This window comes from Dromaius novaehollandiae, chromosome 16 (assembly GCF_036370855.1).
Source record: "Dromaius novaehollandiae isolate bDroNov1 chromosome 16, bDroNov1.hap1, whole genome shotgun sequence".
Classification (NCBI taxonomy): Eukaryota; Metazoa; Chordata; class Aves; order Casuariiformes; family Dromaiidae; genus Dromaius; species Dromaius novaehollandiae.
The window spans coordinates 15,318,256-15,335,613 of NC_088113.1; the positions used below are offsets into that span (position 1 = coordinate 15,318,256).

Below are 17,358 nucleotides of genomic sequence, written 5' to 3' on the forward strand. Positions count from 1 at the left end.
AAGTGCCTGTAATGGAAGGGGGGTCCGCAGTGCCTGGAAGGGAAGGGGGTCTCAGTGCCCACAGGGGAAGGATCCCTAGTGTCTGCAGGGGCATCGGGTCCCAGGGCCCGGAGGGGAAGGGCGCCCTGTGCCTGCAGGGGAAGGTGTCCCCAGTGCCCGCAGGGGAAGGATCCCTAGTGCCTGCAGGGACAGTGGGTCCCCAGTGCCCGCAGGGGAAGGATCCCTAGTGCCCGCGGGGGCGGCGGGTCCCAGTGCCCGCAGGGGAAGGATCCCTAGTGCCTGCAGGGACAGTGGGTCCCCAGTGCCCGCAGGGGAAGGGGATCTCAGTGCCCGCAGGGGAAGGATCCCTAGTGCCCGCGGGGGTGGCGGGTCCCAGTGCCCGCAGGGGAAGGATCCCTAGTGCCTGCAGGGACAGTGGGTCCCCAGTGCCCGCAGGGGAAGGATCCCTAGTGCCTGCAGGGACAGTGGGTCCCCAGTGCCCGCAGGGGAAGGATCCCTAGTGCCTGCAGGGACAGTGGGTCCCCAGTGCCCGCAGGGGAAGGATCCCTAGTGCCTGCAGGGACAGTGGGTCCCCAGTGCCCGCAGGGGAAGGATCCCTAGTGCCCGCGGGGGCGGCGGGTCCCAGTGCCCGCAGGGGAAGGGTGCGCCGTGCCCGCGGGGCCAGGCGGCTGCCCGCCTCGGCTCGGGGCAGCCCCGCTGCCGGGGCAGGAGGTAACGCAGCGCGGCGAGCGCCGCCCCCCGCCCGCGGGCGCCTCCCCGGCGGCGGCGGGGGGCCGGACTACGCGCCCCGAGCGCCCCTGCGCGGCGGCGGCGGGGCGGGGCGGGGCGGGGCGGGCGCGGCCCTACAAAGGCGGCGGCGGCGGCGGGCGGCCGCTACTCACCGGCACCGGCGGGAGGGCGCGGCCGCGGCGCCGCCGCCCGCGCTGCATGGGGACAAAGCGCGCCGCGGGCCCGCCCCGCCGCGGCATGCCCCCGCGGTAGCCCCGCGGCTCCGACGCGCCTCTTCGCTCGCTTCCAGCGTTTTCGGGTGCGGGGCGGGGGGGAGGATCCCGCGCCGCCGGTGGCGGAGGCACCCCCAGCCCCGTGGGCGCCGAGCGGCGTGGATGCTGGTTGCGGCGGGCGCCCGCCGCTGCCGCCGCGCCCGGCACCATGCACACGGTGCAGAAGGACACCACCTTCACCAAGATCTTCGTCGGGGGGCTGCCCTACCACACCACGGACTCCTCCCTCAGGAAGTACTTCGAGGTCTTCGGGGACATCGAGGAGGCGGTGGTGATCACCGACCGGCAGACCGGCAAATCCCGGGGATATGGTTTTGTAAGTGCCCGGCGCGGCGGTGAGGGGCGCGCGGGCCGCGGAGCGGCGCCGCCCGGGCGGGCAGAGCCCCGCGCAGCGCAGCCGGGGGCAGCGCGGAGCCGCGCGCGGACAAAGGGCGGCGGCGCGGGCGCGGGGCGGCCGCCGCCTGCAGCAGCTCCTTCCGCGGGCGCAGCGTGCTGTGCCCCCCTGGACGGCCGCGTCCCGTGCGGGTGTCCTTGCCCTCGAGCTCCTCCGCACAGCCTCTGCGGGGCTGGCCCCGCCGACTCCTTAAAAACGAACAAATAAATAAATAAAAGGGGGGGGGGTGCTGGGAAGCAAGGGAAAACTCCCGATACAAGCCCGATAGCCTTAACTTTGCAAGGGGGGAGCCCTCTTCTCTACCGAGCCCTCGGGGCCTCTTCCTGTCTTGCTCCGCAAGCGAGGTTTTCAAGCGGCAGAGCTTAGCTCCCGTTTCAAAACAGCACAATAACTAAACTCCCCTCGGCGCGTTTCGCCGGAGAGTTGGTGAAGTACCGTTGCCACAAACGAGGCTGTGCTTAATTCCAGGTGACCATGGCAGACCGAGCTGCAGCTGAGAGAGCGTGCAAAGACCCCAACCCCATCATTGATGGCAGGAAAGCAAATGTGAACCTGGCATATTTGGGAGCAAAACCAAGGAGTATTCAAACTGGTGAGGCATCCTGGCAATCCCATCCTCCGCTATTAGAATAACTTGTAGGATAAGGAAGCAAGTTACTCGGGGTGGATTCATCTGATGTGGCGATCCGCACTTATCCCTCGCCGTTTTGCTCGCTGAGCGAGGACGCAGTGTAGTCGAGTTACCTCGCTTCCCTGTCTCCTCACTCATACCTGTTACACCACTGTTATGCACCCGAGTTCCTGTAACGGAGTTAAAGCCCATTTCTACAATAGCTAATCTGTTTTCCTGTTCTTCCCTTTTGTTACATCAGTATCGACGATAACATCCATTTAATCATCCTGCGCTTTAGTTTAGTGACCATAGTACCTAGTCTGTAAAATAAGGCAGTATATTCCCTTGTCAGTTCTCATAGCGGAGTTTTCATGCTGTTGTGCAGTCTGAATTCCCATCTGCTCTTTGTGCGTATCACATAAGCATATTAAAATTAACTTGCTTCTAAACAGGGCTCTAAATTTGCTCACGTGCGTAGCAGATGCAGTGCATGAACATGTGATGTGAGATGTAGTTGTGCACATGTATTACAGCTTCATGGTACAATGGATGCCTTTATTAATATTAGTTTTCTAAATGCTTTTTTAGGTTTTACCATAGGTGTGCAGCAGCTACATCCAGCCTTTATTCAGAGACCCTTTGGGTAAGTGACAGTGTTTCTTAACAGTCAGTTTGAAATCAAATTCATGAATCAACTTCCTCATTATTTAAAATGTATGAAAAAGCCTGAGCCATAAAGAGTGGACAGTTTCAGCAGCTGCCGTTAATGCTCAGAGTGCTCTATTTCTTGTGAAGGTTTCAGAAGTTTTGTGTGTCAGCTTTTGCATAATTCCAAAAGATCCTCCTTTATCCTCAGTAAATCTTAATCATAATAAACCTAATACGTTGCTTGCTTCTCTGCCAGCTTCAAGAACTGAGAAAAATTTAAATAAATGGAAAATATTTTCCCTATTGTAGGACTTAAGGTGTCAAAACAATTAAGCAAATTCTGTTCTCATGTTTTTCAAATAAGATATTCTGCTTCCTCTCTGCTGTTTCCCACGTAATAATGCTTAGGATACAGTTTTATCCTGGAAAACAAATTGCATTGGAAACAAAGTCTTTTACTTAATGAAAGTAACATTAGGTCAAAAATTGATTTTGGACAGATGTTATACAAGGCTTGAATAGTCTGCAAAAGTGGGCTTTTGTCTGCTGTTTTCAATAGCTTATACCATCCCTACTCAGTTAGAAAAGTCCTCTTTTTATACATCTAATAGGATCTGGCAGCTGCTCGGGAAAAGACAAGTGTGCTTCATGAGAACAATAGTGACTGTCATACCGCCTTCATTTAACTGTTTAATGATTGATGCAGTTCTTTTTTTACACCATTTCAGAAAGTGAATATTGATAGGGAGGTTTTATTATTATTTTCTAAGAGCATTAAGAAAGTAGGTGCATTTTTTTAAAGCTTTTGAGCGCTGCTCTGTTGTGGTTTTTGTGCGGCTCTCTAATATAAATAGATGGGATTTTGGCCTTTGTCGACAGAAATATTTCATTCCTTCCCTATTCTCAGTTCATAGCTTTTTTTTTTTTAAAAAAAAAAAAAAGCTAACAACAAAACAGAAACTTTCACTCCTCTGCCCTCACGCCTGCGGTTGCCAACTGCCTGGGTAATCTCATTCCAATGAGTTTATGGCTGTAAGAGACTCTGTTGCCACAATAGTGCACACCGAGTGTGTGTGTCTTGTGTACAGTTCAAACATGCTGGCTTTCAGAAGTGCTTACGGCTCCGTTGGAAAGACTAGAAGAATATCTGTCATGAAGTGAAGAGTCTCTTTTATGGTGCAAGAGCCATGTTAGTCCAGGTAGAGAAGCTGCTGCTGCTTAATTGCTATCCTCGCCCGTGAGCTACAGCAGCTCTCTCCGCCTCTGAGGTAGGCAGCAATGATGCGAACGCCGGAGGCTTTCCAAGCGGCACAGCAGTGCACAATAGAAGTTGATCATAAAAACAGCATGTTGCGAGGTTTTCCGTCCACAGTAACAGAAAAGAGCAAAATGGTAAAGCGTGTTAAGCTCCCCGTGTTGGCAGGAGCGTCAGCTCGCGCCTGTTCCCCTTGCAGATAATCGGCTGTTCCTGCGCGTGCCCTTCCTGCACAGCAGTTTCAGCTTTGCAGCTGTGGAAAAAAAAAGTTGTTTCTCTTTTTGAACAGTTTGCTTTTAGTTTCGCATACAGAGGAGTGTGGGATCAACTGACTGCGCGTTCTTTGTGATCTAGACAGTTACTGTTCCAGTTCTTAGGCATTGGTTTCATCATTAAACCAGCAGAGCTGCAGTTAGCACATACAGCAGAGAGCACTATAAATTATTTATCAGTTGCCAAGAGACAGGAACCAGGAGACTGGAGGGGTGGCGGGAGGGGATTATATATCATTATTTGCAAGCGTCGGTAAACAAGAATTTCATTGCATTCAATCATTGCTGGAGCAGAATCACTGGGAAAGTGGGTTTGGCAAAACGTGAAGCCGTTGACCTGAGCACCGTGGCTAGGGCTGCTCCGTGGCTGCGGAGCAAAGCATCAGGTGCTCAGCCAAGCAGTGGGGCTTGGCTGCCGGTTCCCTCTCTGTCTCTTCAGCACCGTCAACAAGAGTACAGGCCTGCGAGGCTCCGCTCTTGTGTTCCCTCGTGCCCACGATTTCCTTGGCCCTCTGTGGGATTTGAGGATAGATGAGGAGTTTAGCAGGATCTGTCTTACTTTGGAAGCTTGACCAACTTGCTGTTGCCTGTTTACTCTGCGCCTTGTGGAGTGGATCCCAGCCTTTCCCGAATTAAACTCTGGGGCTCGTCTGCTTTGGTCTCAATGTAAGGCATTGCAAGGGTCTCTCCTGCAGTTCCTTTCTCTGCAAAATGTTCATGTCCTGGTCTTCTAAAAGCCAACTGTTATGGGACACGGGGTACCAGGTGTGCAAGCTGGACTTGGCGAGGAAGAAGTGAATGAACGATTCATCAACTGCCAGACAGTTAACTAAGAGAAAAGCAGCAACCCAATCACGTTCAAGCTATCGAGCTGCAAAAATACAGGTTTTGGTGAAACTTAAAATGAACGGAAACTATGAAAATTACCCAAACATCACTGAGGATTATTTATAAACTGAAGGCTTCCCCCCAGCACCAGAGTCCCAAAGGCAGCTGTAAATGTTGCCTGGGGTATGCGGAACAGAAAGAGAAACTATAAAGAGCCTCTCTCCTTCCTCCCGCTGTCCTGGCAGGGGATACACACGCTCTACAGACAGCACGGAGTCTGTATCCTGTTTTTAAAAGTAGTCTCTAGCTTGTCGTAACCAGAGATTAATAGTAACACAAGGCAGAGGATGTGTCTGCGTCAGGGTGACTCGGAGATCCGGCTTCTGAGTTTGTGGAAGCAGCGTTCGGCCTGGAGGCTCAGCCCGTGGGCTGCGCTTCGGTGGAGGCGGCTGGGAATGCTGCAGCTCTTGCCCCTGGTTACTGGCGCAGAGCTGCCCTTCCATGATCGGAGGACGGGGGAAGCACTCTCTCCAGATGGAGCAGTCTCCCACGGCAGCAGTGTCCCTCTTATGAAATTTGGGAAACATGAGACTTCACTGAAGCTACTAGGAGCAGCCACGTAGACCGCTTGACCAGGAAGCCATGGTGATGTGGCAGAGCTGCTCTGCATCCTCCTCTTGGTCTTTTCCTCTGGGGCTCTAGACGGGCACGAGCCCATGCGGGCAACGAATGGGGATTCCCTGGTCTCCCGTTTCCAGCTGTGCTTTCTGCTCTGGGCGCAAGCAGCATGTGGCACATGCATTCCTGCGGAGGTGCCTCAGCGAGGGAGCGATCTGTGCGGGAGATCTACCGGGGGCTGAGTAAGTGGCTGAACTCTTGGAAACGTATAACGCTGTCTCCTGCAGCAGGATCCAGCCCTTTCCATAGGTGCACGCTGGATGTCATTGCTCCGGTGTCCCGCTGCCCCGTCCTTGTGTAGTTGCTCATTTCAGTGTAGCAGGTGTAAAGTGTCACTGAAGCTGCACAGTAGCATGGCCTGTTTGTCACTGTGACTTTATCAGGTGAGGGGTGATGGGGACCCAGGGAGCCTAGTGGCACTGGATCAGCTTGCTCTGGTCCACATTTGGTCTCGGGCAGCGTCGGAAATAGCTGAATCTCTGAGTATGAAAGTTCATGCATTGATGCTGCTGCAGTTAGGAAGTGAAGAAAGTCCCTCTTTGTGTCAGCGTCCCCCGCCCTTGCAGCTGTTTATCCTTAAAACTTCTCTATTGGGTTAAAAATAAAAGGAAACAAACTTTCATCTTTTCTGTGGTTACGCTTATAAAAAGGCGTGCGCTGTCCTTGCTCCGCTAAGCCCCTGTCAGCTGGCGTCCCCCAGGCGCTGCCTTCCTGCTTCACCACGTACGAAGCTGGCCTGCAGCGGGAGCCCAGGCTGCCCGTCGGTCACGAGGGCTCACCCGGCACCTGTTGTTTATCATGTGCCAATAACATGAAAGCTTTTTTTGGGGGGGGGGGGTGGTTGGGGGAATTTCCTAAGAAACATTAAAATCCATTTTCCAAGTGGCTTCAGCTGCTGATTTTTGGGCATGGTTACTGTTGCTCAGACCACGTGCTTGCCGGTCAGAAGGAGCTCCTTTCTTTAAGGATTTGTGCTTATGAGCAGATTTTGTGGCTCTGCAGTTTTTCTTAGATATCTATTTTAAGGCAGCAAATGCTGGAATTGGACTGAAGGGCTTGATACCGTTGTTTTGGGTACAATTAACTGATGTCCTGCATCTCGTATAGGTCCGTGGGACCATGCAGAGCAGGAGCGCAGTCTGATAAACCGACGTTATAGGGCTATATAAATGGCGTGCTGGGCAGAGGGCAGGACCGGACCTTTTGCAGGGGACAGGCCCTTGATTAACGGTGCCGTGTGCCGTTCCAGTGGAGTCAGGGGGCAGGCGGGTGTGTGATGGAGGGCAAGCCTGAGCCAGCTGCAACTTTGTCTTTTTAATGTGTGACTTCAGTCATCCTGTCCTCTCCGGGAGAGAGACCGTTGCCTTTGGTGGCTTTGCTCTTTATCCTCGCTGGTGTCAGAGCAGCCACTTTAGCAGTAGAGACCCACGTTCTTTGCCCTTGTTGCAGAGTGCTGGGGAGCGGCAGATGTAAAAAGCTCCTATTTTGGGCTGGTGCCACTTTAATCCCACTGCAGCGGATTTGTGCATGTGTCTGAGTTTTCAGAGCGGTCCTGCTTGCACTTGATCTCATCTTCTTTTTTTGCATAGCTGCCGGCATACTGGTTCATAACTTTGTACTGCTGAACTCATCCTGAGTGATTCAAATGATAAATACAGCTCTGACCAGCCTGCCTCTGAGCTGGGGACACCGGCAAGGGAACTAGACAGTTGTTGTGTTGATAATTTAGTAGCAAGGACAGCGGGTCACTTCTAAATATGACTTAGATGAAGAGCTTGTTCCCCACAGAGGGGAGCAAGCAACATACCAGAGCTAAATATACTCTATGATCACAAAAGATGAAAAGTCTTGGACCTCGGAGTTAAAACTGAGTGTCCTATTCCTCATTCTGTAAATCCTGTAAACAGGACCCTGGCTGTCCCCTGCGCTTTCCCCGTAGCCACCGTTACGCGTTTCAGCTCTCCTTTGTCGCAGGCTGAGCTCCCGCCGGCTCCGTTCGGGGCGAGGAGGTGCAGCTCTGGAGGCCTGGGAAAGCCGTGCAGAGCACAGCGGCAGTGCCACGGCTCCCTGCATGATCCCGATTTGTGGGAAGGTGGAGAGAGAGTGAGAGAGATGTCTTAGATACTGTAGGTCAAGAAAGGCAGAACTGGCAGTAGAGCTCACTGCAATTCTTAAAATGGAATTTCTTTCTAGGCTGACAAATTACCCGTTTTATCAATGTAACTTTTTCTTTAATTAAAAATAGATATTTGATTGCTTTTGTCGTATTTAAAGCATTCTACCTCAAAATACTTCATACAATAGAAAAAGTTTTTGATAAATATACTGACAATTTTGATTAAAAATCAGTGGAAGGGAGCACATGTAAAGAGAGAAATCTGGTTCAAAATGGAACAAGTTGAAAATAGTCAATTTAATATATATTTAGCATCAGAACTTCTCATGTATATGAGAAGACTTTAAAGATGTTTCTGCAGCCTTCTGCATTTTTCTCCAAATTGCAGAAGAAAACTGGAAAGCTTAATTAAAGGCAGAGTTCCTGGAGGTTCCTGGGTTGATCTCTGTAAGGCTCCAGTTGTCCTCCTGTATCGACAGTGTGAGTCTGACACCCTGAGGTTCTCGCACTGAGGCTGAAGGACTCAGCGTTCCTGTAATGTACTGGTGTAGGATATTTTCTGTCTTTCTGTCAGTTCATTTCTGCTTTGGCTCTGCTGATACACTGAAAGGGAAGGGCTTTTTCCTCTCTCCGTCGCTGACTAGTTGTGGATAAACTTCCATGTTGCTTTTTGCTTGGTGCCAGATGGCTCTTGTTTCAGGCAGATGTTATCTCCAGCTCTGCTACCTGAGTACTTTTCAGCCTGCTTCTCCAAAACTATTTTTGGTCTGGCCCAGTATGTCTTTGTTTGGGATTTTTTTTTTCCTTTTTCCCTTGGGTGTGGAGGAAGTGAGATGCAGAGGATAAAGCTGTAAATGTGTTGAGCCTGACTAATTTGTGGTGGAGCTCTGGATGTTGCTCAGACCCTTGGTTAAGCTGAGGAGGAGGATTAAATCTTTGAGAAGATTCGCTCTTGTCTCTGGTTTGCTCCCCTTTTCCCCCCACCCATACTACTTCCTGGGAGAAGGTGTAGGTGGCATTTCTTCTTATTTGTTTCCGTGGGATGCGCCTTCTTCTGCTACAGGCAATTACTTTTTTGCGTCATGAAGCCAAGGTGCTCTAACACTATAAAATGGTGGCATTGCTGGGCTATGAGGGGTTCTCAGCTGCTGTAGTGCCTCCACATCCCTAAATTTTCTCTCTCCTGCCAAAATTAAAATAGATTGAAATCATGGATCGCTCTTTTACTTTATGATGGCATTTGTATTTCTCGAGCAGTGGTTTAGGTAGGCTCAGCAACTAGTAGAGTTTATCATTGATTCCTGTTATATGCTTGTTTTTTCTCTTGTACTGATTCACAATTGGGATAGTTTTTTATAGCAGGTTGTTCCTTTGTGGTTGCCACCAGTGCATTGATGTCCTCATCCCAACAGGGAAGCAGGAAACCCGGTCGTGTAGCTGCCTGCCCAGGCTGCTGTGTAAATCTTCCCAGAAGGCCAGAGAAGGAAAAGTAGAAGATAGGCAAATCAGTTACAAGATGACAAGAAATTGAAGGGGTTGGTTGGCTTGCTGTATTATGTCTGTGTTAAAGTGTGATAGGCCAGGATTAATACTGGACCAAATGGGAGTTGTGGAGTTCACCCTCATCTTATTTCTAGCTGGTTGAGGTAGCTGGCTGATGAAGAAGCCATTAACATTTCAGTGCATACTTTAATCAGCTTTAGTAGGGGAACTTCAAGATTCAGAGGTTTGTCTTGTCAGTGGTTCAACCTCAGCCCGTGTCAGTAAATGCTGATGAACTGTGGAGTGATCTGGGCAGAATTATTGTTCTGCCTGCACCAAACTGCTAGTGAGCAAACCCCATACAATCGTCTCCCAGCACAGCAGTCCTTCTTGGCAGACAGGGTCTGGCTTGGCCTCTACTCCAGCCTGTAGCCTTCCACATCACGTTTGGACTTGCGAACAAGGACTTGCATTTCTCACCGTTGCTGCAGCCTGGCAGTGTGGCCTGGGCTGAGATACATATTGCCATGCTTGCACACACCTCCCCACAGGCTTATTTGAAGTTTCCAGGTGGCCCCACTGAGGTGAATGCTTGCTGGCTTGGGAGCATCCTTCAGGAATTATGTTCTTGTGGTGTAAGCTCTGGCAGGATGTGACTGAACACCACTTAACACTAACGTGGCATTGCAGTGTTGCTAATACAGGTATAGAGTTTATGAACCTGCTGCTGCTTTCCTTGGTGTTGCTGTGGTGTGGTTCCCCCAGCAGCTTCTGTCTGGTGCACTTAAACTCGTGAATCCACTTCCAAATATCTTCTGGTCTGTCATCCATGCTGTGGTTGGAGGTGTTACTTCACCATAGGTAGTTTTTGGGGTGGGTAGTTTTTGTATTGCTTTCGTAGCTGTGCTCAGCTCATTCTGCAGTACCAACTAAACTGCCCAGCAGTTGGGCAACTAAAATGCCCAGCATCGGCTGCCTTGGCATCATCTCTAGCGTTGTATGTCCAGCGAGCTCAGATGCATCTGTCAGTGCTGCTGTCGCATGTTGTGACAGTGTGGATGTCCCTGCAGCAGCTAACACGTCAACTCTAGTGGAAATGGAGGCCAAATTCCTAGGATGACATGCCAGAGTTTGTGCCGTCACTGGCAAACACAAAGGGCTCTGCTGCTTTATTCTCCAAGAAATTAAGAGGCTGGTCATGGTGGTGGCATTTGTGTGCTGAGCTCTGTGATGTTGCCAAGAGCCCTGCGTGTTGTGCCGTGGCGCAGTGGGCAGGTTGGCACCTCCCCATGTGCTCCTGGCCGTGGAGCACTTCGGCGTGGGGGTCTGCTCCGCAGGGCGGCCCGTTCTTCCTTGCAGGCGCATGGGGAGGGAGGCTCATGTGCTGCCTCCCCCCTTCCCGTTTATGAGATTCCCTGTCACTCGTGACAGAGGATTGCAGCAAAGAAATCCGTTGTCTCCCACCTCTCCAGAACCAGCGAAACCGATTGCCGAGGTGTCCGGGAGAGCTCAAGAGGTGGGGAGCTCCTGCCTCCCCCACCGTTCTCCCGGACCCGTGCCGCGTGCAGGAGTTACCCATGGCCATGGCCTAGGAAGCTCTGTGGGACAGGAGAGACCAAGGACTAGAAGGTGCCGCTAAAACACATTCCAGTGTAAACCTTACCTAAGATATTCAAATATATAAAGTGCCTTTGAGCTGAGCTCTCTCTGAGAGAGCTGCTGCTAGTGGGCAGGGGTGGGTGAGTGCCTCACAAGCTCCTTCCTTGTCCTTGCCGTTTGGGAAGGGGTGTGGGACGCTTGGCCACCTGGCATTTGTCCTTTCCTCTTGGCTGTCCTTTGGGATGCTGCTGCCTGCCAGCCACCCAAGACCTGTGGCACTCCATCCTCCAGCCCTGCTAGTGCTGCGCAGAGAACCAGGCAACTGCAGCTTTAAAAAAGTCTGCTTGCAAATACAGTCCTCTGCTTCAAATTCTCCTCAAGCCTAGCTTGCCTCTTTGAGGAGGCTGCACCTCCTGGGGAGCCAAATGCACTCCCAGCAGCAAGCCTCACCTAACGCATTCAAATGTCTCCACCAAGGGCTGCATTGAAAACGAGCTGCTTTTGTTCTATTATTATTATTATTTTGCCCAGTAAAAGCAGAACTGAGTCTGCATCTCCTCTGCCAACGGCTCTGTAACCATGTCTTTTGTTCTGTGTCTTTTAATTCTGGCTGCCGGGGCAAGCGTGGCATCGTGCCACGTAGTTAGGAGCGTGGGTTAGCGTAGCGGTCCTGATCGCTGCCCTCCTGCACTGCGATGGCCCTCCCGAGTCCCTCCCTGAGGCACCACTGGCTCTAAACTTAGGTTTGACCACGTTTCTTGTATTTTGTGGCCTCAGCCAGTGATTAATCATAATGCGATAAGCATCTCGTATGTCTGCTGTTCACGGGATGACTTTGATGTGTGGTGATGATTGCTGATCATTTGACTGATGTTTTATAATCGCATTGTGCATCTTAGATGAAGTTCTCTTCTGGCTTGCAGGGCCTGTTGTGAGAAGTGGAGGCAAGCTGCAGGGAGGAAGGGAAAGGCATCTTGAAACACACATGTGACTCATTCTAGAAATTAAGATTAGAGCTTGGTGATTTTTAGAAAAAGAACACAAAAAACCCTTTTTTGAAAGATCTTCTTCAAAAATAATGGAGAAAACATTGCAGGACTTCTCTGTGGATGCTAAATGTAGCCAGCAGATAACTTCATCATACTGCACTGGTTTCATGTTTTCTTTGTAGCTGCTAGTAATCAAAGCTGACCTTACCTTGGGTTGTATGTTTTGTTTTGATTGATAAATGAGTTGCCATCTGTTCCCCTAATTCAGAAGTGCAAACTGCATAATATGCTGATAGAAATTCCTAGCTAAATTATTAAAAATCCACAAACCAGAAGAACCTTCTCTTTTAAACAGAAGCAGAACCTGGAGTTGCCAAGTGTGATTTTTCAGTGCAATAAAGTATGGTGTTTGGCATGCATTTATTATATATGTTTTGGGTTGGGATTTATTTTTGGAAAGGGAGTACAAGGATACTTACCTTAGTTAAGAGTGTTTTTTATTCAAAGTGGTATTGAAGAGAAGGTTATTTTTCCTTGTTGAAAGAAAGTAGTTTAGGACGCTGCGGATTTCCTGTCTCTTCGGGGCACCTCTTGGGAGCTATAATGGAGGAGCTGCGTACTTAAAAGCAAAACCGATTTGCAGCGTTTCTTTGGGACGAGTTGCAAGCGCGAGCCCAGCTCCCCCAGGCACGGCAGCAAGCTGCGAGCTTCACGCGCGGCCGGCGGCCCTTCCTAGGAGCGCGCTCCGGCCCGGCGCTGCCAGGCAGCCGCTTCCTCCCGCCCGCTGTCTGCGGGCCCTGACGCTCTGTCAGCGCTTGACGTTGTGTCGGAGCCACTGGGGAGCCTTTGCCCGGACAGCTGACGGGAGTGTATAAGACGTTATGAGCCCTAGGTCTGGCCTTGCACGTAACCTCGTGTTCTGATTCAGCCATGTTGGCCTTAATTTAGATCAGAACTAAACCAAAAAAGGTTCAGCAAATTTGTCACCTCATTTTATCCTAGTTAGTCAAGCAGCGATGTTGAGTACTGTGTTGTGTGTTTGGGGATGAAGGGCCATGAGGTCCCTCTCTGCGCACTAAGCCTAGGATGGCTGTGACCTTTGGAGATGCTCCTTCTTCTAATCGGCCAAAAATCGAGGTGATGCTCGCAGCCATCCCTCCTCCCGCCGTCCCAGGCACTGATGCGGTGCTACTCCGAGGCAGCCCCATTTTATCTGAGGACCCTGATTTCTGAGGCAGCGCTTACTGTGATGGGCAAGGATTAGTAGTGCTGCCATAATGAAAAGTGCCTTAAGAAAGATCAAAGTCTGGATCTGGGTAGGGAAACAACAGAAAACTCAGTTCAAATGCGCACTTGTTTGAGGGAAGCCTTTCTCCCTGTCTCCTGCCTGCGGAGTGGGTCAAACCATCCAGCACTGGCTGGAAAGCAAATGGAGACAGACTTGTGACAGCTGGATAGAGGAGCTAACCCCCCATAGCACTCGCAGACCCACAGAGATCCCAGTATATTGTAGGTAGTGGCTAAGACCTAGGACAGCCAAGCTCAGGGGTCGGGTGAAATTGCAAAAACCAGTGAATCTTCCATCAGAAATTTCCAGCTCCTGATTAGGAGTCTCCATGCAGCAGCAGAGCACTTGATCCTCCTGTTGAGTTGTCCAGGGAATCTTCTCGTGTTTCTAACTCTGGTGATCAGATGGGCGAGTGGGCAAGATATCCTTTTCATGAGCAGCTGAGCTCTGCTTTAAAAAGCAGTTTAGGCACGCACGAGCCGATGTCTTGTGAAAAGCCCGTAGGAGGTTTTTAAAAGTGGTCATGGTTGAAAATGTGCTGTCATACAAGTCCACAAAAAAATGTAAAAGACATTTGGATCTGCATAAGCCCTTTACAAAGTTTTATCTTGATTTTTGTTTGCCAAAATAAATTGGGGTGGAGGGGGGTGGAATGAGACTATATCTCTTGAGGATGTTTTTTGATTACTGCTGTTGCGCTATGCAGTTTAGCAAGCAGCTGGCCAAAGCGACCTTTTCCATAGCATACATTTTTTGGTGCACATGGCTCTGATATTTCAGTGATCACATGCTGTTAGGGGTGTGCAGACTGTCACCAGCAATTTCTTAAACAAGCCCCAAATCTGTCAAGCCTGTGCAGGATGGAGCTCTCTGCTATCGAGAGCTGTGCACGCAGATACCGTTTGCACTCTCAACTTACACATTTGATTACCCATTTTTGTCCGGACTGTGGCCGTTTGTGCAGACAGACTTAAAACTTCAGGTTTGCTTACTTTTTGCTCTTGTTTGAGGCCTGACTTTTTGTGGTCTCTGGAAAATCTAGCACTTTCATTTTGTTTTGTTTTCTTTTGTTTTCTTCCACCTCCCTCATTAGCACTTTCTAGCAAATTAGTAGGCAATCCTGCATTAATCATCTGCAGGATCTTTCAGTCTGTGGATTTTAATTGACTGTGGCATTATTAAATTCCCCGCAGAAGCCCAGCTACCTCCGGGCTGGGGTGGGTTGGCTGTTCAAAAGCAACACCTTAGGGCCTGCACTGAGAGGGCAGAGGAAACTCCTGAGGCCCGGGGACCGCCTGGCATGGCGAGGCTGTAGAGCCGGGATCCCAGAGCTCACGGGTGCGGGAGCAAGCGGAGGCCAGCGCCACTAATCAGACGGAGGTGGCGGTGGGGCCCGGCGGCCTCCCTCCCTGCCTGGAGGGAGCTGCTGTCTCTCGGTGTCCCTGCGCAGTGGGACGGCTCGCTGGTCAGCTGCTCTCTGCCGCACCAGAGACATTCATGTCTCTGCTAAGAGCAAGACGTAAAGGTCACCGGGCATGCAAGCGGCTGCCGGTTGTCGCCTGGCTGCTGGGCTGGGGGCTGTTGACACGGTAACTGCTGAGGAATATTACTCAGGGGAAGAAAACAGAATTAATATCTCATGTTTTACAACAAACACCCTGTAGCATTGCCCTAAACATCCTATGTTATGGAAACACCAGCTTAAATGTGTAGCGAATGATAACAGCTGGCAAGCTGGGAAGCCTTTGGTTATTCCCTGGAGATGCCGGCCATCCCTCAGAGCGCGCTATCTTGATGGGACATGCGCACCGGGCCCCCCATGTTTCTGGTATGGAAACGTGCTGGGGACCTGCTGCAGCAGGAGGGGACGGCTGGACTTGGAGGGGGCTGTGGGCATCCCAGGAGGCCCGGAGGCCTTTCCGTGTCTTTGAGGGTTGCTTTTTCCTGAGTGGATCCTGGGGAGCCTCCAGGAGAGCTTGCGCAGTGAGAGGAGCGTGGACCTGCTGTGCCAATGTCGGAAGCACTGGCTACATCAAGGATGAGGAAGATGCAGGAGGCAGCGCTGGCGGGGCCAGGCAGGGCATGTCAGGGCCAAAAGGCACGGTGAGCGGGTTAGACGGGTTGTGCATTGAGACTATCCAGGGGTGTTACTTTGAGACCAGTGGGAGTGGGCAGTGGGAGGTGGAAGACACGCAGGGACCATACTGGAGAGCGAAGGAGAGGACGCCAGGCACTGGAGCTGTCCTGGAGGGCTCGCAGCCCGTGCTTTGCCTTGCACCACTTCTAACCTTGGGGTTTAGGGGTGTTTTGCTTTTCTTTCTGCCCACCCCAAGCTGGCAGCCCTTGCGGGAGGGCAGCACCACCGAGCAGCACTGCTTCCACAGCCGGCACACTTGAGTTGGGGGCGAGGGTGCGGGCGGGGGGGCAGCAGCCCTCGCTGACTCTCTGTCTTTGACTCCACAGACTCACGCCTCACTATGTTTACCCTCAAGCTATCATTCAGCCCAGCGTGGTGATCCCTACCCCCGTGCAGTCTATCACGTCTCCCTACATTGACTACACCACCGCGAGCCAAGCCTATTCCCAGTACACCACCGCTGCCTACGACCAGTACCCCTACGCTGCCTCTCCCGCTGCTGGCTTTGTGGGATACGGCTACACGGGCGCAGTCCAGCCCCCCCTCACCGCCAGCAACCCGGCGGCGCCCGCCACGGCGTTCGTTCAGTACCAGCCCCAACAGCTGCAACCCGACCGCATGCAGTAAGGGCCCTGCTCGCCGCCTAGGACAATCTCGTACCGTGGAAGGATGCGACTATGACGGCAAAAGCAACAAAAAAAAAAGTACAAAAGAAACAGGAAAAAAAAAGAAAAAATCCCCTTCCCCCTTTTGTCCTCTTTATTTAGGTGCGTATCAATACCTAAGCTATTTATAGTGTTAAGGGCAAGCCCAAACCCTTGCAGTCTGACTGTGCTCGTGAAAAAGGACTTCGGTAAGTTTTTTCAATCTGGACGGATATTGTCATGAAGATGTTCATAAAGTGACTGAAATGTTTTACAGGAAAACAACAGATTCTTGCACACTTCGCGGTCTGCTTCTATCCCCTGTTGTCTTCTTTCCAGCCCCTGCCCCCATCTGCCCTGTCAGCCCTCCCCTCCTCATCAAACCTGCAATCTTCTTATTTACTGTTGAGGTACAGAGGTACTCGGAGAATATGGAAAAAAGCAATCTTATTTTTTGGTTGTACAAAAACTTTGTAATACTCAGAGATGCCTTACAGAAAAAAAACAGAAAAGAAAAAGAAAAACTATTTTTTAATATTTATTGCGATTTTATTCGCATGAGCTGTGAATTGCAGACAGAAGAATAGTAGTAAGTATCTGCCTTGTTTAATTCTCATTTTACTAAATTATTGTATGTAGGTAAAAGTTCCTAAGTAATTGCTGAATCACTTCAACATGCAAAAGGGAATATTGGCTTGAAGGACAGCGGAATATTCCTTTAGTCAACGCACTGTACTATTTTCTTATTTTAATTGTTACTCTGTTAAGATTATTTCAAATTTAGGTATATTTTTAAAATGCAAAAAAACAACCAAGAATACCGAACATTTTGTCTACTTCGGTAGATCTTTTGTTATAATGCTGCAACCTATGGAGACATTTACAGTATTTATGTGAAAGAGTTTTGGGGCTGTTGGCCAGCAAAGCTTAGGAGACTATCAAGAATGAAGCAAAGGAAAAAAAAGGTATTATGTCATTGAACAAATGGGTAAACGTAACCTTTTTATGCCTATACTGCAACAGCCAAATAAAGGAAGAGAACAGACAATGTAAGTTAAGTGCATTTCTACAAAGAACAGCAATAAAATATTTTAACTTTTAAAACGATTCGATAATGTATGACACGTTTGCTTGGCTAGAGTGGGTTAGGGACTACTTTCAGATGGACCTGTTTCAGCCACCTTGGGTCTTTGCCCGGGAAGGTGCCAGGGTGGTTTTGGAGCAGAGTCCGCCCCGGACAGCGGAGCACAGTGGGAGCCCTGGGCAGCATGATGCCCGTAGGGTGCCAAGGGCCTGGGACGGGGCCTGAGCCCGGACCCTGCCGCGGGAGCCACGTGGTCCCAGCATGGGGCACGCGCACTCGTGTGAAATGGTGCCATCCTACGAGGGCAGCGTTGACACCTTCCACAGCTCA

General features: G+C 50.7%; 1 protein-coding gene across 1 annotated transcript; it reads left to right on the plus strand.

Moving 5' to 3' along the window:
• The first annotated feature begins 842 nt into the window (after positions 1–842).
• On the plus strand, positions 843–17,051 carry RBM38 (RNA binding motif protein 38). The gene is made up of 4 exons (XM_026101893.2): positions 843–1,317; positions 1,864–1,987; positions 2,597–2,651; positions 15,627–17,051. Exons 1-4 carry the CDS (start codon positions 1,150–1,152, stop codon positions 15,925–15,927), a joined length of 648 nt encoding a protein of 215 aa, XP_025957678.1. The 5' UTR covers positions 843–1,149; the 3' UTR covers positions 15,928–17,051.
• The last annotated feature ends 307 nt before the right edge of the window (positions 17,052–17,358 follow it).

Coding starts and splice junctions, on each gene's coding strand:
- RBM38 (XM_026101893.2), top strand. CDS start 1,150: ATGCACACGGTGCAGAAGGACACCACCTTCACCAAGATCTTCGTCGGG. Junction 1,988..2,596: donor ACCAAGGAGTATTCAAACTG/GTGAGGCATCCT, acceptor ATGCTTTTTTAG/GTTTTACCATAGGTGTGCAG. Junction 2,652..15,626: donor TTTATTCAGAGACCCTTTGG/GTAAGTGACAGT, acceptor TTGACTCCACAG/ACTCACGCCTCACTATGTTT.